Below are 23,227 nucleotides of genomic sequence, written 5' to 3'. Positions count from 1 at the left end.
AGTGGGGTCGTATTGGCTCCTCTGCTTTTATTCCCAAACCAGGAGCCCCACGCCGAGGGGGCGCGCAGGCTGCCGCTCGGGCAGGGCCCACCTGGCCGGGCAGGTGTCCAGCCGCCAGGAGGGGAACATCATCTCTGGGCTGCTCAGCTCCGCTCGGAGGAGCTTAGAAATGCCACCGTCAACACAACGTGGAATTCCTTGTCCTTTTCCTTCTTTCAACAGTCCCACGACCCCGGGGGCGGGTGTTTGTCTAAGGAAGAAAAGCGGCCCTGCCCGGGGTCTCGGGGTCTGGGGGCGGCGCACGCACACACACACTCTTTCCTGTCCTGACTGTTTAGCTGAGATGGACGGGCCGCAGGACGGAGGGCATTCTGCCCCCCGCCCGGCTGTGGGCGCTGCCCCCGAGGGGCAGGGAGCTGCTGTGCTGACTGGGAGCAGGTCCCAGAAAGAAGGGTCCCGAGCAGGGGGCTGGGAGGCAGGGGTGTCTTTCGTGGGTGCTTTCTAAGTTTAATGTTGTCATGTCCACGTCTGTGCGTTTTAGACGATTTAAAGAGAGCAGACAGGGACCTTCTCAGGGAAGTTACCCCGGGGGCAGGGACGGGGGGGGGGGGGGTGCAGGCCGCTCAGCGCTCCTGCTTCTGCTCTTTGAGGCGAAGCGCGGTCTCTGCTGCTGCTCCCTGTGAAGCCGAGCTGCGAGCCCCATTCATTCAGACCCTGGGCTCCTGGCCCCTTCCTCTCTGGAGGCCGAGTTAATGAGAAACGCAGATCAGGGCCAGATCGAGGCTGAGATTAGGATCCTGCAGCCTGAGCGAGCGTTCCTGTGACAGGCAGGCCTGACAGGGATGGGCGTCTCTGGGGCGAAGTTGTGAATGGGAGCCAGCGTGTGCGCTCCTGTGTCCTCTGCCCGCAGCCTCCCGCCGAGGACGGAGCGGCGCCGGCTGACAGTCACCCGCCCGCACACACACCCGTGAACGCAGCCCCCAGGGTTCTGTGTAAACAGCTCCCGGGTTTGCGTGGGAACACAGCCCCCTGTCCCGGAGTCAGTGCAGGGGTCCGGCCCGCGCCTCCCCCGTGGGCCACCCTCACAGCCGGCGGCGCTGGCAAGGGGGCTGCGCTGGGTCCAGCCCGTCTGCCCTTCACAGGCGACAGCCCCAGGGGAGCCAGGGCTCGGAGAAACGTGAGGTCTGCGTTAGTGAATTTCCTCTCATTTACCAAGAGCCCCAGTCCGTTTTAGTAAATAAATTCAGGAAATTGGTAAAGCACTTTCCTCATCCGTTATGTACCAGCAATTAGCAGGATTGTCACGGCTTTCCTGGCCCCGCCTGCCAGCGTGGACGGCCTCCGGGCTGGAGCTTGGCAGAGACCCTCCCGCAGAGCTCGCTGTGGAGTCAGGCTCTCTTTCAAATACCCTCCCGCAGCCACGACTGTCACCCCCAGGACCCGGGAAACCCACTGGCCCAGTCACGGCGACCTCCCCTCCCGCCCCCCCGGCCCGAGCCGGCCCTACCTTCATCAGCCACAGCCACCTCCTCTCCCGCCCCCGGCCCGAGCCGCCTACCTTCATCAGCCACTGCGTGTTGTTCTCCATGATGCCCTCCAGCACCTGCAGCCTCTGCAGCGAGTCGTCGTAGTCGAGCGGCGCGTCCCTCTGCACCGCGTTGGACACGTAGGAGCCGGCGGGCGGGCGGCAGTTGTCGGTCTCGGGCAGCAGGAAGGTGTAGCTGCAGGCGCCGTGCTGCACCTGGTACTGCCGCCGCCCCACGCCGTCCATGCTCCTGTGGAGGCTGTGGGCTGCGGCCGGGACCAGGTCCCAGCTCAGCGTGAGGAACACGAGCTGCCACATGCCTGCCGTCTGCGCTGACCCTCCGCCGCTCAGCAGGCGCGTGGGACAGACGCAGGGCTCAGCCGCTGGGCTCAGGGTCCATCCGCGGAGCCTGTGCTGCGCTCCTGGCAGCCGGCGGCCCCAGTCCTGCGGGAGCTGTCCCTGCAGCCGTGGACCCTGCTCGCTGGGCTGAGTTCCCGGGATCAGAGTCGCTCGTCTTTCTCTGCCCAGAGCTGCGTGTCAGGATCCAGGCGCTGGCTCCGCTCCTTATATGATGAGTGATCGGCGCAGCCAGGCATGTGTGTGAGCTGCTCCGCCCCCGGCTGGTCCGTTATCTTCCTGTGGGGGGTCAGCAGCCAGGCAACAGGAAAAACCCCGCCGCTGGCTGCCTGCCTCCCGCCCGCCCGGCTGCGGAGCCCGCTGGGAACGCGAGGCTGCAGGACCCCGGGCATGGGCCCCTCCCTAATGGAGCGCTTCCTGGAGGGCCAGGCTCTCCCGTCTGCCCGCCCCGCCCCGTGCAGCTGGCCAGGTAGTGGAGGTAACAGCTGGAACGCACGTGAAGTTCCCGTGTCCCTTCGGGAGCCAAGCGCTGCAGCTGCCACAGGGCTGGCTGGTGTGACAGCAGGAGGGGGAGCTGCGTGGAAACCCGCCTGCGCAGCCGGCCGGGCAGCTGGGTGCTGCCTGGGTTCTGACCCTCAGCTCAGGACGGAGTTTTCCTTTCCGTTCGGCGGGAGATTGCGCTTCGCTCAGTCCTGTGGGAAGGTCCTGTCTGAGCCCTGACGCCCCGTCTCTTCCACAAACACCCGCCCCGATGTCAGAGCGACCGGAGAGGGTGCCTCCAAAGGCGCACAGGGCAGCGGAGCAGCAGACCTGCGCGTGCAGACCTGCTCGCTCTCGCCCGCCCGTCCTGTGTGACGTTTCCAGGGTCCGGTCCATCGCCCCCTTGTAATGAATGGCTCAGGTCCTCACCTGTGAGCCCGGACTTGCCTGGCTGGGTTCCGAGGCCGGGCGCCCCCAGCCTCTCCCTGAGTCACTGAGCCCGGCCCTTGGGAGACCAGGCTCCGCTCACCCCCAGCAGAGGGCACCAGGGAGGTGGCTGCTGCATCTCCGTGCGGCGGGCGCCCCTCACTGGTAGGCACCACGGCGCCCCAGGGACCACACCCGCCCGGAAAGCCAGGGCCAGGCAGCCGCATGCAAGCTTGGTTCCCAGTTGTGCCTCACAGACCGAGGGGCCGAGAGGAACCCATGGGACGGTCCACCGTGCACAGTCCTCAGTCCAAGTCACCTTTACCTGCATGAGCACCTGCTGCCCTTTCACACTGGGCGGCATACCTGTGCCAGGTCAGAGGGGCCTCTGCCAGACCCCTCAGGGCCCACCTTGTCCCCTCACCACCTCCACGCGCTCTGGATGCTGATCGTTAGTGACCGTCCTGTGCCCACCCGTGCACACGAGGTGTGTCCCTCCTCGGCCACAAGGGGATGGCACGCCGCCCTCTACACCGCCCCTTGGATGGTGATGTTTGAAGGAAGATGGAACCTGCCGTTCCCCTGAGCACTTGCCCAGTCTGCTGAGATCCTGCTCCCCAGCCTTGTCATCAGTTTGGCTCAAATACACTCACAGAGGTTCTGTACAGGTTCGGACTTCTTAGTCGAGGGGAGCACAGAGCTGTGACTCGATTCTTCGGTGAACGTGAGTTTGCAGAGTGAATCCGTTCTGGGATGTGTTCTCACGAGACACCATTGCACCCGGCAGCTCACCCCCCTCGCTGGCTCCAGGGTCCCTGGCAGCAGGTCCCACCCCAGGTCGCGCCTGGGTGGGCAGAGTCCGTGCTCCCTCCAGGCTCTCCCTGAGGCTCCGCCTGTCTCCGCTGAGGTCACAGCAGCGCCGTGTCTGGTCTTTCTCGTCAGCGGACGTCACAGGTGCTTTTCGTGGGCACCCAGGCTGTCCGCCACCGGGCGCCTACTGTTACCACCCTCGTCCCCGGCAGCGCGTGCTGCCCGTGTCTGAGTAGAGAGCACATGGGTCTTTCCAAGGGGCTGTGCCTTCAGCCGACTCAAGAAAACTGGATGCGGAGCAGGACAGGGGCGCCTGGTCCCCATGGGGCACAGGCACAGAGCAGGACGGGGGCGCCTGGTCCCCACGGGGCCCAGGCACGGAGCAGGACAGGGGCGCCCGGTCCCCACGGGGCCCAGGCACAGAGCAGGACAGGGCGCCTGGTCCCCACGGGGCCCAGGCACAGAGCAGGACAGGGCGCCTGGTCCCCACGGGGCCCAGGCACAGAGCAGGACGGGGGCGCCTGGTCCCCATGGGGCACCAGTCACGGAGCAGGACAGGGCGCCTGGTCCCCACGGGGCCCAGGCACGGAGCAGGACAGGGGCGCCTGGTCCCCACGGGGCACAGGCACGGAGCAGGACAGGGCGCCTGGTCCCCACGGAGCCCAGGCACGGAGCAGGACGGGGGCGCCTGGTCCCCATGGGGGCACCGGTCACGGAGCAGGACAGGGGCTACTGGTCCCCACGGGAGCACCGATCACGGAGCAGGACAGGGGCGTCTGGTCCCCACGGGAGCACCGATCATGGAGCAGGACAGGGGCGTCTGGTCCCCACGGGAGCACCGATCACGGAGCAGGACAGGGGCGTCTGGTCCCCACGGGAGCACCGGTCACGGAGCAGGACAGGGCGCCTGGTCCCCACGGGGGCACCGGTCACGGAGCAGGACAGGGCGCCTGGTCCCCACGGGAGCACCGGTCACGGAGCAGGACAGGGATGCCTGGTCCCCACGGGAGCACCGGTCACGGAGCAGGACAGGGATGCCTGGTCCCCACGGGAGCACCGATCACGGAGCAGGACAGGGATGCCTGGTCCCCACGGGAGCACCGATCACGGAGCAGGACAGGGGCGCCCGGTCCCCATGGGGCACAGGCACGGAGCAGGACAGGTGAAGCCTGCAGATTTTGAAGACTTACTAGAACCCAGATTCAGTGTGATCGGAAGCCAATGCTTAAAGCCTCAGTTTCCCTACTTGTGGCCGTGGGTCCCTGAGCTGGCGCTGCCAGGCCGCTAGGGCCCACGGTGTGCCTGCCTCAGCCCCTGGGCCTGCGGCCTCCGAGTGGCAGAGGCCCAGCTGCGCCCAGGGCAGCGGGCATGACACTGGCCTCACTCTAGCCTGGGAGCGGCCAGGTGCAGCCTCCCAGGGGCATCAGCTAAGCTGGTGCCCAGCTTTCCCGCTTCGACAGGTCTTCTCCTTTCTCTGCCTCTTCAGTGCCACCGACAGAGGTGGCAGAGGGCCTGCTGCGCTGTTAGAGTGTAGCGGTTTCTGGCATGAAGTGTGAGGTCTCAAGGAGCACGGGTCCCTGTCTGGTTGCAGGTGAGCATGTCTGGCTTCTGGCATGACTTGGAGAACAACCTAAATACCCGCTTAGCAGGGCTCCGGCTCCTGGCGCCCAGCTTGTGGGAGGAGGGACCAAGGACCTGCCTGCAGAGGGGAGGAGGGCCCTTTGCCAGGAGTGTTCTCAGGCCCCTTCCTTCCTGGGGAGCAGCCATTTTCTGGTGCTTCCAGGTGTTTCCATTTGCACAAGTAAGGTGAGCTGGCAGGTGAGCGGGTAGGTGAGCGGGCAAGTGAGCGGGTAGGTGAGCGGGCAGGTGAGCGGGTAGGTGAGCGGGTAGGTGAGCGGGCAGGTGAGCGGGTAGGTGAGCGGGCAGGTGAGCGGGCAGGTGAGCGGGTAGGTGAGCTGGCAGGTGAGCGGGCAGGTGAGCGGGCAGGTGAGCGGGTAGGTGAGCTGGCAGGTGAGCGGGTAGGTGAGCGGGCAGGTGAGCGGGCAGGTGAGCGGGTAGGTGAGCGGGCAGGTGAGCGGGCAGGTGAGCGGGCAGGTGAGCTGGCAGGTGAGCGGGCAGGTGAGCGGGCAGGTGAGCGGGTAGGTGAGCGGGCAGGTGAGTGGGTAGGTGAGCGGGTAGGTGAGCGGGCAGGTGAGTGGGTAGGTGAGCGGGTAGGTGAGCGGGCAGGTGAGTGGGTAGGTGAGTGGGTAGGTGAGCGGGTAGGTGAGTGGGCAGGACGAGCGGGCAGGTGAGTGGGCAGGGTGAGTGGATAGGTGAGCGGGTAGGTGAATGGGTAGGTGAGCGGGTAGGTGACTGGGTAGGTAAGTGGGCAGGGCGAGTGGGTAGGTGAGCGGGTAGGTGAGCGGGCAGGTGAGCGGGCGGGGCGAGCGGGTAGGTGAGCGGGTAGGTAAGTGGGCAGGGCAAGTGGGTAGGTGAGTAGGCAGGGCGAGTGGGCAGGTGAGGGGGTAGGTGAGCGTATAGGTGAGCGGGCAGGTGAGCGTGTAGGTGAGCTGGCAGGTGAGTGGACAGGTGAGTGGGTAGGTGAGCGGGTAGGTGAGCGGGCAGGTGAGCGGGCGGGGCGAGTGGGTAGGTGAGCGGGTAGGTAAGTTGGCAGGGCGAGTGGGTAGGTGAGTAGGCAGGGCGAGTGGGCAGGTGAGGGGGTAGGTGAGCGTATAGGTGAGCGGGCAGGTGAGCGTGTAGGTGAGCTGGCAGGTGAGTGGACAGGTGAGTGGGTAGGTGAGTAGGTAGGTGAGTGGGCAGGGCGAGTGTGCAGGTGAGCGGGTAGGTGAGTGGGCAGGTGAGCGGGTAGGTAAGTGGGCAGGGCGAGTGGGTAGGTGAGTAGGCAGGGCGAGTGGGTAGGTGAGCGTGTAGGTGAGCGTGTAGGTGAGCTGGCAGGTGAGTGGACAGGTGAGTGGGTAGGTGAGTAGGTAGGTGAGTGGGCAGGGCGAGTGTGCAGGTGAGCGGGTAGGTGAGTGGGCAGGTGAGCGGGTAGGTAAGTGGGCAGGGCGAGTGGGTAGGTGAGTAGGCAGGGCGAGTGGGTAGGTGAGCATGTAGGTGAGCGTGTAGGTGAGCTGGCAGGTGAGTGGACAGGTGAGTGGGTAGGTGAGTAGGTAGGTGAGTGGGCAGGGCGAGTGTGCAGGTGCGCGGGTAGGTGAGTGGGCAGGTGAGCGGGTAGGTAAGTGGGCAGGGCGAGTGGGTAGGTGAGTAGGCAGGGCGAGTGGGTAGGTGAGCGGGTAGGTGAGCGTGTAGGTGAGCTGGCAGGTGAGCGGGCAGGTGAGCGTGTAGGTGAGCGGGTAGGTGAGTGGGCAGGACGAGCGGGTAGGTGAGTGGGCAGGGCGAGCGGGTAGGTGAATGGATAGGTGAGCGGGTAGGTGAGTGGGTAGGTGAGCGGGTAGGTGAGTGGGCAGGGCGAGCAGGTAGGTGAGTGGGCAGGGCGAGTGGGCAGGTGAGCGGGTAGGTGAACGGGTTGGTAAGTGGGCAGGGTGAGCGGGTAGGTGAGTGGGCAGGGCGAGCAGGTAGGTGAGTGGGCAGGGCGAGCGGGTAGGCTAGCGGGTAGGAGAGCGGCGTGGAGGCAGGCTGGGCAGCGTGGGCCTCATCTCCCCTGCAGCTGTGCCACTGCTGCTGGATAGGGAGGCACCGGCCGTTGGTCAGCGGCGGGTCCTGATGGACGAGTCGGAGCTAATAATCTGAGGGAATGTGGTTCTCAGGTGGCGGCTCAGGTGGCTGCCCTTCTTACTGAGGTTGTTCAATCACAAAGGAACCAAGGGCACTCATCATTCTGCTTGTCCGAGAGTTCACTGGGAAGTTATGTCTAAAAGACATTGAGGACCCATTTTTTAAAGAAGAAACTTAAAAGATTCCTGGGCTTTTTTCTTTGTTCTGCCAAAAACCAGCATAGCACCCTCTGAAGAGCCGTGGCGTTGAAGGCTACGTTGTGTAGCTATGTGACCATGAGGACTTGGGAAACAGCCAAGTAACTGCTTTTTGTGTTTGTTTGTTTGTTTAAGATTTCAGGATGAATTCCCTGAATTTTTAGGAATATTTTGGTTTATATAATTCTCCTGTTATAAAAAAAAGTTATCTCAAATGCTCTTTGATTTTTAAATATTTTTATTCTCTAATATTTTTGTGGATTGCTTTATCATCTCATCAAAAAAATGCCTGAAAGGTTAAGGTACAAATCATAACTTTAAAAAGCCGGCGGGTGAAATTCTAAAACAACAGATGAGTGCGTTCGCCTGATAATACTTTTGCCCGTAATTCTGTGTCCTGTTTTCTCCCCATAGAAAAAAATGCCAAACATTTTCTTTTCATGGATTGATGTCAGTGGTAACTGCTTTACACATGACCAATGTAAAGTCAATAAAGGCTTTCCTTAGACTAACAATATTAGAGATTTTGAGGTGGGTTTATGAGTTATAATTTTATGTTAAATGTTCTTAAATTTATTTCAACTGAAGTGTAGAGAATTCAAGTGCTGTTGCTTGTAAAATGTGTCTAGTCTGTTGTCATACTCATTCTACTAAAAAACCTAATTTCTCTCAGAGTGAATTTCTTTTGAAAGGGCTTAATGCCATCTAGATTACTCTTTGTTTAATATAACCTTATAAAATTTTTATCTTAATTACTGAGAAGCCTTTCAAAATAAGAGAGAGAAAAATGTCATGCATGCTATTTACATTATGATATATTATCACTCTTGGTTATAGGTTAACAAATAAAATCACTTACGTCCAAGAAGTAAAAAAATAAAAGCACAGACCCCCTTTGGAGATTCCCATCGGTCTGACTCGATATTAAAGAAATCTTCCTTTGGGAAATTACGCTTGATTATGGAGTTACATGTATTAAAAGTGTTTTTGAGGAATTATAGTTTTTGGAGAATGATGTTGGAATAGTTGTGCATAAAAAGATATGATGTTTGCATCAAGTGTATAAAAATACTCTGTCTCTTATTCCTTCACGAATCCACATGTGGCCGTCCTGTGACCTACGTCTTTCCTGATGACCCAGTCAATACATGCACCTCTTGTCTTCCTAAGCCCCTTCACATGCGATGCCTTGGTACTCACGCCATTAATAATGAACCATTTTCACATGGCCAGCGTGGCTCAGGGGTTGAACGTCGATCTATGAACCAGAAGGTCACGGTTGGATTCCTGGACATGGCACATGCCCTGGTTGTGGGCTCAATCCCCAGTGCGGGGCATGCAGAAGGCAGCCGATCCATGATTCTCTCTCATCATGGATGTTTCTCTCTCTCCCTCTTCCTTCCTCTCTGAAATGAATTAAAAAATTTTTTTAAAATTATTTTTCTAAAATAATGAATTGTTCGTCCCCAAATATTTTATTTCAAGGAAAGATATTCAATGCAAAGAAAGGTTGATACAAAAGGAAGATGAAAGGAAGTTCATTTTGCCGAGACTGTCGGGGGAGGACATCGGTAACTGTATTAAGTACCTCGTTTTGACCTCTGTTTGCGAAAGCCCTGACACTGGTAGGATGTTACAGAAAAACAAGTTTGCTGTCCCCAAAATCCTGATGCACATTGCAGTGACCTTCTTTAACTTATCGTCAGAAAGTTTTGCTTGACTTCAATGAAAACTAAAACAAAAATCTACTAGCAATGTTACCTGTAGCACAAGCATGTCAAACTCGTGGCCCATGGGCCACATGCAGCCCACCAGGAATATTTGTGCAGCCCAGTCAATATAACGGTATGTAAGAAACATGCTAATAGAGACTTCGTAACTTAATTTTTATAATATCCTGTTATACGTTATCTATAGTAAAAGTGTAATATGCTAATTAGAGCGGACATCCTTCTGGACGAAGCCTGGGCTGCGAGGGATGCCCGGGTCCCAGGTGCCAGAGGGAAGCTGGTGCCGGCAGCCAGGGGAAGGGAGGCCTACTCTTGCACGAATTTTGTGCATCAGGCCTCTAGTTATTAATAATGAACTACAATGGTCACTAATGACTGATTACTATAATCGTGTTGCATTCATTTCCCTTAGGCGCCTTAGCGCAGGCGCACCATTTCTCGCCACTAATACCAGCAGCAAATATTTTAGCAGCCAATTGCCATGTCATTAGTCTTGTACTGACTTGTTTGGTGTGCGCAACAGGAAATATTTCGCTTTCAGAGAACAAGAAAAATAGGTTTATTTGTGTGACGCTTATTACTTTATACAGTTATTCAATGGGTGTCATAGCTACTGGCCGGTTGGCCAGTCACTTAGCCTTTTATATATAGACTAGAGGCCCGGTGCACAAAAATTTGTGCACTCAGGCGGCAGGGGGGGTCCCTCAGCCCGGCCTGAATAATTCAGTTCAAGAAAAATTAATTTTTATTAAAATGTTCCATTTTTGTTAATGATGACTCATTTATTTCAGCCCTTTGTAGTCAGCATGTCTCTATCGAAATAAACCCACATTTCTATGAAAATGGAAGCTTTTGCTCTTCTGCAGCCACGTAAACTTCAATCTTGTTTATCTGGCCCGTGTGAGCCTGTGAGTTTGACATGCTGTAGGAGAATGCAGATATCAAACCCACTGGTGATGCTCGCTGTTCCCTCTGCTGGTCTTATAACAAACTAGAGGCCATCCGTGCACTGGTAGGGTCCCTCGGCCTGGCCTGCGGGGATCGGGCCGAAACCGTCTCTCTGACATCCCCCGCGGGCCCCCGAGATTGCAAGAGGCCGGTTCTCGGTGACGCAGCCTGGAATTGGGCTGCCTGCTTTCCGATTCCAGGTGCGTCACCCAAGAACCGCCACTGCCAAGGGACTGTAGCTTGGCAGCTCCTGCATTGAGCATCTGCCCCTGGTGGTCAGTGCGTGTCATAGCTACTGGCCGATTGACCAGTCACTTAGCCTTTTATATATAGACTAGAGGCCCGGTGCACAAAAATTTATGCACTCGGGAGGGGGTTCCCTCAGCCTGGCCTGTGCCCTCTCGCAGTCTGGGACCCCTCGGAGGATGTCCATCTGCTGGCTTAGTCCCGCTCCCTGGGGGATCGGGCCTAAGCTGGCAGTCAGACATCCCTCTGGCAGCCCGGGAGCCCTCAGGGGATGTCCACTTACCAGCGGGAAGCAGGCCTAAGCTGCAGTCAGACATCCTTAGCACTGCTGAGCAGGCAGGAGAGGCTCCTGCCACCACTGCTGTGCTGGCAGCCATCAGCCTGGCTTGTGGCTGAGCAGAGCTCCCCCTGTGGGAGCGCACTGACCACCAGAGGACAGCTCCTGCATTGAGCATCCGCTCCCTGGTGGTCAGTGTGTGTCATAGTGACCAGTCATTCCCAATCGTTCTGCTGTTAGGGTCAATTTGCATATTACCCTTTTATTATATAGGATAGAGGCCTGGTGCATGGGGGGCGGGGCAGCTGGTTTGCCCTGAAAGGTGTCCCAGGTCAGGGTGGGGGTCCCGCTGGGGTGCCTGGCAAGCCTGGGTGAGGGGCTGAGGGCCGTTCGCAGGCTAGCCATGTCCCCCAGTGACCCAAGCTCCCAGCCTCTCCTTTGGGGCTGAAAACAGGTATCTGGGATTTATTTATCTTCTATAATTGAACCTTTGTAGCCTTGAGCAGAGCTGAGGGCCGGCCAGGGCAGGCGGGAAGCTTGGCTTCCTCCATCACTGGGGGCAACCCAAGCCTCCTGCTCAGTCCAGCTCCTTGGCCTGGCCGCCACCATCCTAGTTGGGTTAATTTGCATAGTCGCTCCTGATTGGCTGGTGGGTGTGGCTTGTGGGCATGGCTTGAGCGTAGCGGAGGGACGGTTAATTTGCATGTTTCTCTTTTATTGTAAAGGACTAGAGGCCCAGGGCACGAAATTCGTGCATTGGTAGGGTCCCTAGCGGCTGCTGGCCGGGTACTCCCTCCCTTCCCCCGGCCGCCTGCCACCTCGACCACCAGCTGGGCCTCTCCCTTCCCCTGGCCTGCCCCACCCCCTGGTCGAACTCCCAGACAAATTCCGGTCGAGGGGACAATTTGCATACTATGCTTTTTTTAAAAAATATATTTATTCATTTTTCACAGAGAGGAAGGGAGAAGGATAGAGAGTTAGAAACATCGATGAGAGAGAAACATCGATCAGCTGCCTCCTGCACACTTCCTACTGGGGATGTGCCCGCAACTAAGGTACATGCTCTTGACCAGAATCGAATCTGGGACCCCTCAGTCCACAGACCGACGCTCTATCCACTGAGCCAAACCAGTCAGGGCTGCATATTATGCTTTTATTATATAGGATAGTGAGCAAAACTGACCGTTTTCATTAGTCAATTACAGAAATGAGGTGCAGCTAATAAGGACGTGTATCAATAGCAACTAACGTACCACCCAGGACCCCTTCGTCACGGTCATTGCAGAGGAACACCGCGCCACATGCCGGCGGCGAGTCCCACTCGTGCATTTGTGCGCACACACCAAGCAGCCGGGACCTCCCCACCGGTCGCAGCCGCGGGGACCCGTGGTCGCATGCGCCTTTGATGGCAAAGCCGTTCTGTGGCCCGTGGCTGCAGGGACCTCTGTGACGGCCCGTTTCCCATCAGGGACCAGGTCTCGGGCACTGGAGATGAGCTGGCACTTACATCTTGGGGGGAGGGGGTCCACCATTCAACCCCTAACACTTACCAGGCTGAAGTCCATTCAGTAAAACTTGGTAACACTTCACTGAGACAGAAAAGTAAAAAAGTAAAAACCTTACAGATACGAGAAGAAACTCCCAGAACTAAAAAGTACAATTATCGCCATTTAAGGTCGTGTTTAATAAAAGATTAGAGATTCCGTGAGCTGAGAGATAAGTTAAAACAAGTCACTGAGAGGGTGGCATGGCAGCTCCGGAGACAGCAGGAAAGTGGGAGAGACCCAGGGTGGGGGCAGGGGCGGTGGGGGGGGGGGGGGGGGGAGCAGGGCTGAAGGCATTGAAGACGCAGTGGCTGGAGATTTTCCCAAATTGGTGACAGGCACCAAGCTACCAATTCAGAAAGCCCAGTGCATGGCTAACAGGGTAATCACCAGCCAGCGTCAATGGGCTGAGGGTCGGGGCGGGGTGAGGGGCAGGAGGGAGGGAGGAGGGGTGAAGGCGGTGGAGGGGCAGTAGGGAGGGAGGAGGGTGAAGGGGGTGAGGGGCAGGAGGGAGGGAGGAGGGGTGAAGGGGGTGAGGGGCAGTAGGGAGGGAGGAGGGTGAAGGGGGGTGAGGGGCAGGAGGGAGGGAAGAGGGGTGAAGAGGGTGAGGGGCAGGAGGGAGGGAGGAGGGTGAAGGGGGTGAGGGGCAGGAGGGAGGGAGGAGGGTGAAGGGGGTGAGGGGCAGGAGGGAGGGAGGAGGGTGAAGGGGGTGAGGGGCAGGAGGGAGGGAGGAGGGTGAAGGGGGTGGAGGGGCAGTAGGGAGGGAAGAGGGGTGAAGGGGGTGAGGGGCAGGAGGGAGGGAGGAGGGTGAAGGGGGTAGAGGGGCAGGAGGGAGGGAGGAGGGTGAAGGGGGTGAGGGGCAGGAGGGAGGGAGGAGGGTGAAGGGGGTGGAGGGGCAGTAGGGAGGGAAGAGGGGTGAAGGGGGTGAGGGGCAGGAGGGAGGGAGGAGGGTGAAGGGGGTAGAGGGGCAGGAGGGAGGGAGGAGGGTGAAGGGGGTGAGGGGCAGGAAGGAGGGAGGAGGGTGAAGGGGGTGAGGAGCAGGAGGGAGGGAGGAGGGTGAAGGGGGTGTGAGGGGCAGGAGGGAGGGAGGAGGGGTGAAGGGCAGGAGGGGCAGGAAGGAGGGAGGAGGGTGAAGGGGGTGGAGGGGCAGGAGGGAGGGAGGAGGGGTGAAGGGGTGGAGGGGCAGGAGGGAGGGAGGAGGGTGAAGGGGGTGAGGGGCAGGAGGGAGGGAGGAGGGTGAAGGGGGTGGAGGGGCAGGAGGGAGGGAGGAGGGTGAAGGGGTGGAGGGGCAGGAGGGAGGGAGGAGGGTGAAGGGGTGGAGGGGCAGGAGGGAGGGAGGAGGGTGAAGGGGGTGTGAGGGGCAGGAGGGAGGGAGGAGGGTGAAGGGGTGGAGGGGCAGGAGGGAGGGAGGAGGGTGAAGGGGGTGAGGGGCAGGAGGGAGGGAGGAGGGTGAAGGGGGTGAGGGGCAGGAGGGAGGGAGGAGGGTGAAGGGGGTGGAGGGGCAGGAGGGAGGGAGGAGGGTGAAGGGGTGGAGGGGCAGGAGGGAGGGAGGAGGGTGAAGGGGTGGAGGGGCAGGAGGGAGGGAGGAGGGTGAAGGGGGTGAGGGGCAGGAGGGAGGGAGGAGGGTGAAGGGGGTGAGGGGCAGGAGGGAGGGAGGAGGGTGAAGGGGGTGGAGGGGCAGGAGGGAGGGAGGAGGGTGAAGGGGTGGAGGGGCAGGAGGGAGGGAGGAGGGTGAAGGGGTGGAGGGGCAGGAGGGAGGGAGGAGGGTGAAGGGGGTGTGAGGGGCAGGAGGGAGGGAGGAGGGTGAAGGGGTGGAGGGGCAGGAGGGAGGGAGGAGGGTGAAGGGGTGGAGGGGCAGGAGGGAGGGAGGAGGGTGAAGGGGGTGTGAGGGGCAGGAGGGAGGGAGGAGGGGTGAAGGGCAGGAGGGGCAGGAAGGAGGGAGGAGGGTGAAGGGGGTGGAGGGGCAGGAGGGAGGGAGGAGGGGTGAAGGGGGTGGAGGGGCAGGAGGGAGGGAGGAGGGGTGAAGGGGTGGAGGGGCAGGAGGGAGGGAGGAGGGGTGAAGGGGTGGAGGGGCAGGAGGGAGGGAGGAGGGTGAAGGGGTGGAGGGGCAGGAGGGAGGGAGGAGGGTGAAGGGGTGGAGGGGCAGGAGGGAGGGAGGAGGGGTGAAGGGGGTGGAGGGTCGGGGCGGGGTGGAGGGGCAGGAGGACGATACAGGGTGAGGGGGCCCAGGGTCGGGCAGGTCTCTGTGGTGACAGATGAGAGGAACGTCAACATGGAGAAGAGGTCGTTGTACAGAACTCGGACTCAAATGACAGTTCTGTCACTTATTAAGCGTTTTTCCCTCTGGACAAACCAGCGTACCTGACTTGCGGGAATCTTCCTCAGCACAGACACACTGACAGTGCGTAAGGAATGTGTGTTTGTTGGTCTCACTTCCTCTTTCCTCACATTCTGTGACTGAGGATATCGGCATGAAAACAGGATCTCGGATCCAGTGAGTTCATCCGTGTTTCCCACCAGGAATTCCAGGCCGGGTGACGTCAGCCCTCGCTCTGGAGTGACGGGCCCTGCACAAGGGGGTTATTTCAGGGAGGGGGGAGGGGGGCAGCCCTCCCTGCGCACCTACTTCGCGCTCGCCTGGCCTCCTGCGCCTCCTGTGACCACAGGGAGCTGTGCAGTGGGAACAAGGGCGCCCAGGCCCTCGGACCCGCCACCCTCGGTGCTGCCGGGGTTGCCCTGGCATTTGTGGCAACTCAGAGCTCGGGGTGCGGTCTCAGAGCTCGGGGTGCGGTCTCAGCAGCTCAGGGTGCGGTCTCAGCAGCTCAGGGTGCGGTCTCAGCAGCTCGGGATGCGGTCTCAGAGCTCGGGGTGCGGTCTCAGAGCTCGGGGTGCGGTCTCGGGTCTATTCCCGTGGCATCTGCGTGTGGCCGTTGGCGGTCTGCGTCTCATTCATCTCCCGACTGGGCGTGGAGCGGCGGCGGAACACCTGCACGAGGCAACCGTCTGTGCTTCTTGGGTGAGAATAATTCGGAGGAGAAGTCTCGGTCCATAAATGCCACCTCACGTTCCTCCAGGATGCGCACAGAACGGCAGACGTGCCCGCAGACTCGTGTAGCGTATGGCACCTGCCACCCTCCTTGAAGGCCACACGGAACCTGTTGTAACAGGAAGCGAGGGCGTGGGGACCGGGAGCTTGAGGGGCAGGGACGGTGAGTCAAGCGCCTCGGAGCAGGAGTGCCTCCTCCTCGGGGGAGGGATCCCTTCCGGGTGCGTGGCAGTCACTCTGGGAGCCGAGGGGACACGCTGCGGGTGGTGTGACGGGGAGGGTGACCCGGACGCACCCATCGGCCAGGGACCCCTCCAGGGAGGGAGGGAGCCCTTTGCTGTTTTCTGTGATGCTTGTGAGCCAATGTGGCCGCAGGCAGAGCAGGGGCACAGCTCGGCGACCCGGGGGGGCGCGGGCGAAACCCATGCGTGGCCACCAGAGGATCTGCTGGGTCCTGGGCTCCCACTGGCCGGGGGCCTGGGGAACGTGGCTCTGGAGCCGCGTGTTCCTTGCACGCATTGGTGCCGTCTAAGGGGACGACATGGCAGGAGCAGGACAGGCGTCCACAGGAGAGAGGGCGGCGTGTCCGAGCCGAGCTGAGCGGTTAGAGCTGGCATTGCTGTCGGAGAGGCCCCTTGTCATCGCGTGTTCTGTTCATTCTTTGCACAACTAACTCTTGAAGAAAGTGCAAGTTCCTTCGGTGCATTGCTGACTCTGCTCCTGCAGCTCCGTTTGTGCGGCGGGGCGGGGGCGGGCGCACGGCCGGGGAGTCACCCGTGAGGTCGCCGGACCTGGACCTCACGGCCAGTGGAGATGGGCTGCAGACGGCCTCACACCGGGAGGCGGTGGGGAGTGAAGCCGCGGAGGCTTACAGCGGCTTTGAGAGGAACGGAGGGGCCCTGAGTCCTGACCCTCAGCCCCAGGAACCCAGCGAGGATCCCGGGCTCCGCTAGGGATGTGCAGCCCAGGAAGGTTAAAGGGCTCCTTCCTGCTCAGACCTGGGTGGGTGGCCCTTCAGGACCGGCAGCACCTGCTCCGCAGGCTCAGAACCAGCACGTGGTGCACAAGTGAGGGGACCCTGTCCTCCTCTGTCCCCCCTGCCCCCCGCCCTCCCCCCCGCCTCTGCCCTGCATGGGCCCCACCTCGGTCCTCACCCGCTGAGTTAATCCAGACACAGAGTGGTTTTCCTGCAAGACTCAGTGTCTCTTAAATCTGAGCCGCTCGACGTTCGGCTGCACTTCGTTACTTTAAAGGTGATCTAGGCACTTGCTTTTCTCTCTCCTTTTCCCCAAATAAACATCGAGCTTCCTTCTTGTCTTCTCACTCAGGTCGAGGCTCCAGGCTGGGGTCTCCCACCCTTAGGAAGCCGTCTGGGGTCACAGTCCTGCTCAGGGCGGGTGCGCTGTGCACGGTGGCCCGGCTTACGCCGTGTCCTTCCGGGCAAGCACGCCGGCTGCGCCACAGTCCGCCTTCAGGCGACAGAGCGGGGAGAGGAGGCGAGGAGCCACCGCGCTTCATTCCCCTCTGCCCCTGCCTGCCCTGCTCTCGTGGCCAGCAGGGGAGGAGGGCGGAGAGCGGGGTGTGGCCGCTACCCCCCTCCTCCCCCCCAGGGTGCTCCCCGCACGGGATCTTGAGGGATCTGGACAGACAGAGGGACGGGCACTGGAGGTTGGCCGCTGCAGCCCCAGAGAAGGCGGGGCTGCCCCCGCCGGTGGGTACTGGCCCTTCCGGAACCATCACCAGTTCCAGCCTCACGGAGGGAGCGGCCGCGGTTCAGTGTCCGAGTCCCAAAGCGAGTGCTTTCCCACTAGAAGACGGGGAGCGAGGCGAGGCACCCGCTGACCCGAGGGGACGAGAGGACATCAGGCCGTGAACCTGGAAAGCGTGAAACCCATGCACAGCACAGACTGATGAACAAGAAGAAATGCAGAGGCACCGAAGCACGAACAGACGGTCCAGCCTCAGAGGGAAGGCAGGGAGGGTGTGGGGTAAGAGGCTAACCAAAGGACTCGCATGCCTGCCTGTGAGCTTGGCCCGTGGACACAGACCGTGGGGTGAGGGCATGTGCTGGGGGGCAGGAGCGGCCAGGGATGGCCAAGGGGGGAAAGGAGACATGGAGTACTTTAAACAATAAAGAATTTACATTTAAAAAGCGTGAAACAGGTTCCCATGGTGCTGCGAGGAGCGGCCACGTGGCTGCGAAGCTTGGAGAGATGTGCACAGCCCCTGCGCAGTGAGAAGCCCGCCCCCCCCCCCCCCCCCCAGGCCGTGAAAGGAAGGCCACCTCCTCTCCAGGCTGTTACGCGTCTCCCACAGGAATGCCCGCCCTCCTGCCGGAAGGATATGCCTAAGGGAACGGAACGTGTGACAGGAATTATCGATACCTTTGGAATTCGCTCCCAGTGACTCAGGCAGTACCTGGGCGCGGGTCCCGGACTGCGCGACGCCGTCCCCGTCCCCGCAGGCCTGCCGCGTGGAGCCGGGATGTGCTCTGCGCGCTCTTATCGTGACGCAGGGTGCTGTTTTCCTCTCCTGTGATTAGAGCGTTTCTACATTTGCCAAAGAAAACGCGGGGAGGGAGACGGCCCCTGGGTGATAGGAACCGCGCCTGATGTCATCGCGTGTTTGCAGAGGAAACAACTTGTTTGGTGTTTTTCTGGGCAGGAAGCGGCCGCGCGCATTCTCAGGTGCGGGCTGAGTCATTATTTGTGGGACAGCCGGCGCTGTCGTTTTCCCCGGTTCACGCGTTACCTTCATCTGGGGTTTGTTTTCGTGTTTTTGTTTGAGGCCGTGAGCGGGGGTGGGGACCACAGAGGTCCCGTGGAGATGGTGCACGTCTTTAAAATGCCAGCTGCCGAGAGGGAGCGAGTGCCGCGGAGGCACTGTCCTCACTGTCCCCGTGCCCTGTCTGTGGGTACAACACAGTGATTGTCCCGGCAGCTTCTGCTGCCTCCAGGGCTGCGGGGAGGGATGGGGAGGGATGGGGAGGGGCGGGGACAGCCAAGACGAAGAGAGGCCTGTTCCTTCTGTCTGTGCTGCCAGGGAGGCTTCAGCCGAGGGTCGGGCAGCAGCGATGGGGGCTCAGCTTAGGGATCGGAGCAGGGCTGGTGCGGACACAGCAGCCCCTGGTCAGGGTCCTGCCCTGAAGGATGCAGCTGCGGTGCTGCCTGGAAACGGAGATGCTGCGGCTGCAGGCGAGAGCCGCATGTGAAACCCACCGCTGCCCTCACAGGTCCGCCCGTCTCAGGGCGTCACAGGGAGCCCAGGAGGGGCCGTGGACGGACGGACGGACGTGCTGGGGAATGGGGTCCCGGGAGAGAGCCGGGCCCTGCCTGGCTGTGTGGCCCTGGCCAGCCCGTGCTAAACCAGGGCCATGCGGGCTCGGGGGCAGGTGCTCACCGGCTGTTCCCACAGGCACGGAGCATGAAGCGCCTCTTTGTTTTTCTTCTTAAGACTTTTTTAAGAACAGTTACAGGTTTTGAGCAGAATTGAGAGGAAGGTACCCCCTCCCGGGCCGGGTGCTGGGAGGCCTGTGTGACCCAACCCCAACGAGCAGCCCACACCAGGTGGAGAAGATGGCAGTGCTGGTCACAGTCGGGGGGGCAGATGTGGGGGTGACCACAGAGAGGGGACATGAGGCTGTCATTGCTGCCGCCCCACAGGCAGAGACGGTAAGAAGGGGGCCATGGACTGAGCCCCAGGAAGGCAGAGCTCTGCCTCATCTTCTGTGGGTGCTCCCAGCAAGGCCCGGGGGACACGGGCACAGGCGGGACGCTGGCATCATCGCCCTCACGCTTCGCCCACGCATGTTGCTGAGCTGCAGACGGCTGGCCTCTCTGCCCGCTGCCCCGGTCACCTCCGACCCCAGGCTTCGCTCGCTGCCCTCTGCTTCCACGTTTCTAGGACTTCCCTTTGCCTCCAAGATCAAGGTCAGACCTCAGGAAGGCACTCGGCGACCTCCGCCTGACCCGCGCCTCCTGCCCATCACAGAGCCACACGCACAGCCTTTCCCTAATTCCCCGGGACGGGCTCCTCTGGGAAGCGTTCCCCACACCTCCCAGGAGGAATGAGTCCCCCCTTTTGTGGTTGGGGTGCTGTTCTCACACTTAGAAAGACGGACCCGTGGGTGTCGTCTGCTGGCCGTTCACGGCTGTCTCTCCCGCTGGATTCCGAGCTTTGGGAGGCGGGTGCACACTGTCCGTTCCCCCAGCCCCTGACGCTGCGCGGGGGAGGGGGTGGGGGCCTGCGCAACATCTGGAGTTAGAGTCGCATCTGCCTGGAAGGTGGCCGGGCCCCTGAGCAGAGATTCCAGGACAGGAGGTTCCCCATGGGGAGGACGGGCCCATCGAGAGGCCTTCCACCCAAAGGAGGGCCTTTCGCACGTCTGGCAGGTTTACAGCTGGAGGCGCGCCTGGGCGGGGTTTGTGAGGACCCGGCGGTGAAGGGAGGCAGGTGGAGTGAGTCTAAGGCTGTGGGAGGTGCCGGCAGCACCTGTGGGTGGGAACCACGGGCTGGGAGGACCTGACCTGAACACGGGAGGGTCCTGCGGGAGGGGTGCCGGCTTGGGGTCCTGCTCAGCAGGGCCAGTGGGACTTCCTCGCCCGTCCCTTTCCCCGCGGGTCCACAGGCGACCTGGTCAGCCTGAGGCCTTTGCTCCATGGCTTCCTCGCTGTTCACACAGCCAGGTCTGCGACCCAGATCTGTCTCCTTCCCTCCTCGTCACCCTGCCAGTGCGGCTCCTGGGCCCGACCTCTGGCCACCCTCTGCGGCCCTGTGTGTGCTGTTGGGTTTTACTCCATCGCCATGGTGAGAGTCATCGAGACTCAGTGGGCCCCGGGTGTGTGGTCTTAGAATAGAAAAGAAATTATAGGTAAATAAAGATGTGCATTCAATGTCTATAGAAGTGTGTGTGTGTGTGTGTGTGTGTGTCTGTGTGTGTGTGTGGTGTCTGGTGAGTGTGTTATGAACTGGAGTTTGACTTCATGAAAATGGAAAGTTATGTTCTTTAAAGACAGCGTTGAGAGAATTAAGAAACTACGTCTAGTCCATATATTTGAAAGGGAGGTTGCAGTCAGAATAGATAATTCTTATGACCCAATCCAAGTTCTTAAACATGGACCTCCTGTCCTGGAATCTCTGCTCAGGGGCCCAGGAGAAGATGCTAGGAGAGTCGCCGTGGAGACCACAGAGAGCCACGCCTGCACACCAGCTAAGCCAGTTAGTGCCAAGCTAATGGCCACAGAGCACCCAAAGGACTCGTGCTTTGCTTCTGGGTATAAAATGGCAGGAACTTCAGAGACTGGCAATTTCTCGTTGAAATGTAACGAGTACTTACCATGGCCAGCACTCCACTCCCAGGTATGTCCCCAGGGAAACAGACGCGTGTCCTGTTCTGAGGAGAGGAGCAGCCAGTGTCCACGCCAGGCGAGGGTATGAACACTGTGGTGAGGCAGAGAGTGATAGAAGACAAATAAAAGACAGAACAGACATCATCCAGAACCACAGGAAGGCTGGCTGAGTGGAAGTTCTACAACTAGGAGGAACCGAGAATCAGAGGAGGCGCAGTGCTGAAGTAAAATACTAAGGTGCGGAGTGCGCGCGGCGCGGGCTGGTGGCTGAGGGCGCGGTTGACTGTTTCAATCCGGAGGGAGCCTCAGACTCAGAGCTCCAGATCCGGGCAAGTCTCTAGGGACCCAGACTCAAACGGGAGAAGCAGGACTCTCTGGCTACGGTCCCTCCGAGGTTTACAGCGGTTGCTGGGACAGAGAGGCAGAGCCCCTGGGGTTGGGCTGAGAGCAGCCATAACTGCTCCCTCCTCCGCCCTGTTGATCCTGTGGGACCCACCCCGCCCAAGCCCTGCACAGAGGCATTTGCTGGATAGCCTCAGGCAAAGGCTAGATTAGCACCGCCCTAGAGGACACAAGTTCTTCCACTGTAGACACAGCTGATTATCACAGCCAGTCGGCCTGGTGGTCAAATCCCTCTAGTATTAACTATAACAATCAAGGCTTAACTACAACAAGACTGCGCACAAAGACCACTAGGGGGTGTACCAAGAAAGCGTAAAAAATGCGGAGGCAAGGAAACAGGACAAAACTATCAAGGGAGGATATTGAGTTCAGAACCACACTTTTGAGGTCTCTCAAGAGGCTTCTAGAGTCTGTCGATAAACTTGATGAGATGTACAGGAAATCTAATGAGACCCTCGATGGTGTGATAAAGGACCATCTAGAAAGTAAGCATACACTGACTGAAATAAAGAATATTATACAGACTCCCAACAGCAGACCAGAGGAGCGCAAGAATCAAGTCAAAGATTTGAAATGCGAAGAACCGAGAAACACCCAACCTGAAAAGCAAAATGAAAAAAGAACCCAAAAATACGAAGATAGTGTAAGGAGCCTCTGGGACAGCTTCAAACGTACCAACATCAGAATTATAGGGGTGCCAGAAGAAGAGAGAGAGCAAGATATTGAAAACCTATTTGAAGAAATAATGACAGAAAACTTCCCCCACCTGGTGAAAGAAATAGACTTCCAAGTCCAGGAAGCGCAGAGAACCCCAAACAAAAGGAATCCAAAGAGGACCACACCAAGACACATCATAATTAAAATGCCAAGAGCAAAAGACAAAGAGAGTATCTTAAAAGCAGCAAGAGAAAGAAACTCAGTTACCTACAAGGGAATACCCATACGACTGTCAGCTGATTTCTCAACAGAAACTTTGCAGGCCAGAAGGGAGTGGCAAGAAATATTCAAAGTGATGAATAGCAAGAACCTACAACCAAGAGTACTTTATCCAGCAAAGCTATCATTCAGAATTGAAGGTCAGATAAAGAGCTTCATAGATAAGGAAAAGCTAAAGGAGTTCATCACCACCAAACCAGTATTATTTGAAATGCTGAAAGGTATCCTCTAAGAAGAGGAAGAAGAAGAAAAAGGTAAAGATACAAATTATGAACAACAAATATGCATCTATCAACAAGTGAATCTAAGATTCAAGTGAATAAATAACCTGATGAACAGAATAAACTGGTGATTACAATGAATCAGGGACATAGAAAGGGAATGGACTGACTATTCTTGGGGGGAAAGGGGTGTGGGAGATGCGGGAAGAGACTGGACAAAAATCGTGCACCTATGGATGAGGACAGTGGGTGGGGAGTGAGGGCGGAGGGTGGGGTGGGAGCTGGAAGGAGGGGAGTTATGGGGGGAAAAAAGAGGAACAAATGTAATAATCTGAACAATAAAGATTTAATAAAAAAAAAAAGAAAGAAAGTGATAGTACATCTGTAGCATGAAGAGAACACGCAGCCACATGGCTGAGTCTCGACCACGTGCTGCTGAGCACAAGGCGCCAGGCAGCCTTGCTGTCTCCCCGCCCGCCCGGGAGCTCGGGGACACCTCGTGCCCAGAGCCGGTGCGGAGGCGCGGCAGCGGCTGATGGACGTGCTCGGAAGCCAGACCGTCGTTGCTTATGCATTTGTGTGACTTCTCGCCCGTGCAGTCCCTCCGGGACGCGTGCACTGGAAGAGATAACCCTGGGGAAGCCCAGCAAGGGGGGGTGCCCGCCCGCGGCGCGTTCTGCAGGCAGCACTTGTTCCTAAGGCTCCTGGCCATGGTTCCCGCTGAACGTGATCTTGGGGTTCTCAGAAGAGACCCAAGCTGATCCAGCCAGGAGCAAATCTGAACCAGCACCGGCTCTTGGGCCCCCAGAGCCCGCGTTCTGTGTGCGGCATTCCCGCTGCGTTGGGAGGCGGGCCTCTGCAGGGCTCCTTCTGCGGACATGACATGGTTTGTGCGTCCGTCTGTGGCTGGCAGCTGGGCTGGGCTGGCCCTCAGCCCTCCGGGCTCAGTCCTCACTGCCCGTGGCTGCAGCACCAGGGACAGTGCCAGCCCACGGCCCAGGGCACGTGGCCCTCACGCCT

The 23,227-nt window shown here is 59.4% G+C and overlaps 2 protein-coding genes across 5 annotated transcripts in view; one reads left to right on the top strand and one right to left on the bottom strand.

Annotated features, from left to right (window-relative positions):
• ANGPT2 (angiopoietin 2) overlaps positions 1–2,060 on the bottom strand; it is a 40,732-nt gene extending 38,672 nt beyond the window's left edge. For 2 of the 4 annotated variants that reach the window (XM_070408073.1, XM_070408072.1), the window contains exon 1: positions 1,559–1,932. In XM_070408073.1, the coding sequence (XP_070264174.1) occupies positions 1,559–1,843 (285 nt within the window). In that variant the 5' untranslated portion in view covers positions 1,844–1,932. Of the gene's footprint in view, positions 1–1,507; positions 1,515–1,558 lie in introns of those variants that run through there. The other 2 variants (XM_070408075.1, XM_070408074.1) reach the window with 2 other exon arrangements.
• Positions 1–23,227, top strand: part of MCPH1 (microcephalin 1) — a 99,628-nt gene that overhangs the window by 70,942 nt on the left and 5,459 nt on the right. The window lies entirely within an intron of this gene.

Source organism: Myotis yumanensis, unplaced genomic scaffold (genome assembly GCF_028538775.1).
Source record: "Myotis yumanensis isolate MYYU_CA2020_CCGP unplaced genomic scaffold, mMyoYum1.0.hap1 SCAF_3, whole genome shotgun sequence".
NCBI classification, from domain to species: Eukaryota; Metazoa; Chordata; class Mammalia; order Chiroptera; family Vespertilionidae; genus Myotis; species Myotis yumanensis.
Note: the sequence above shows the minus strand (reverse complement) of the source record. Positions and strands in the feature narration are given on the sequence as shown.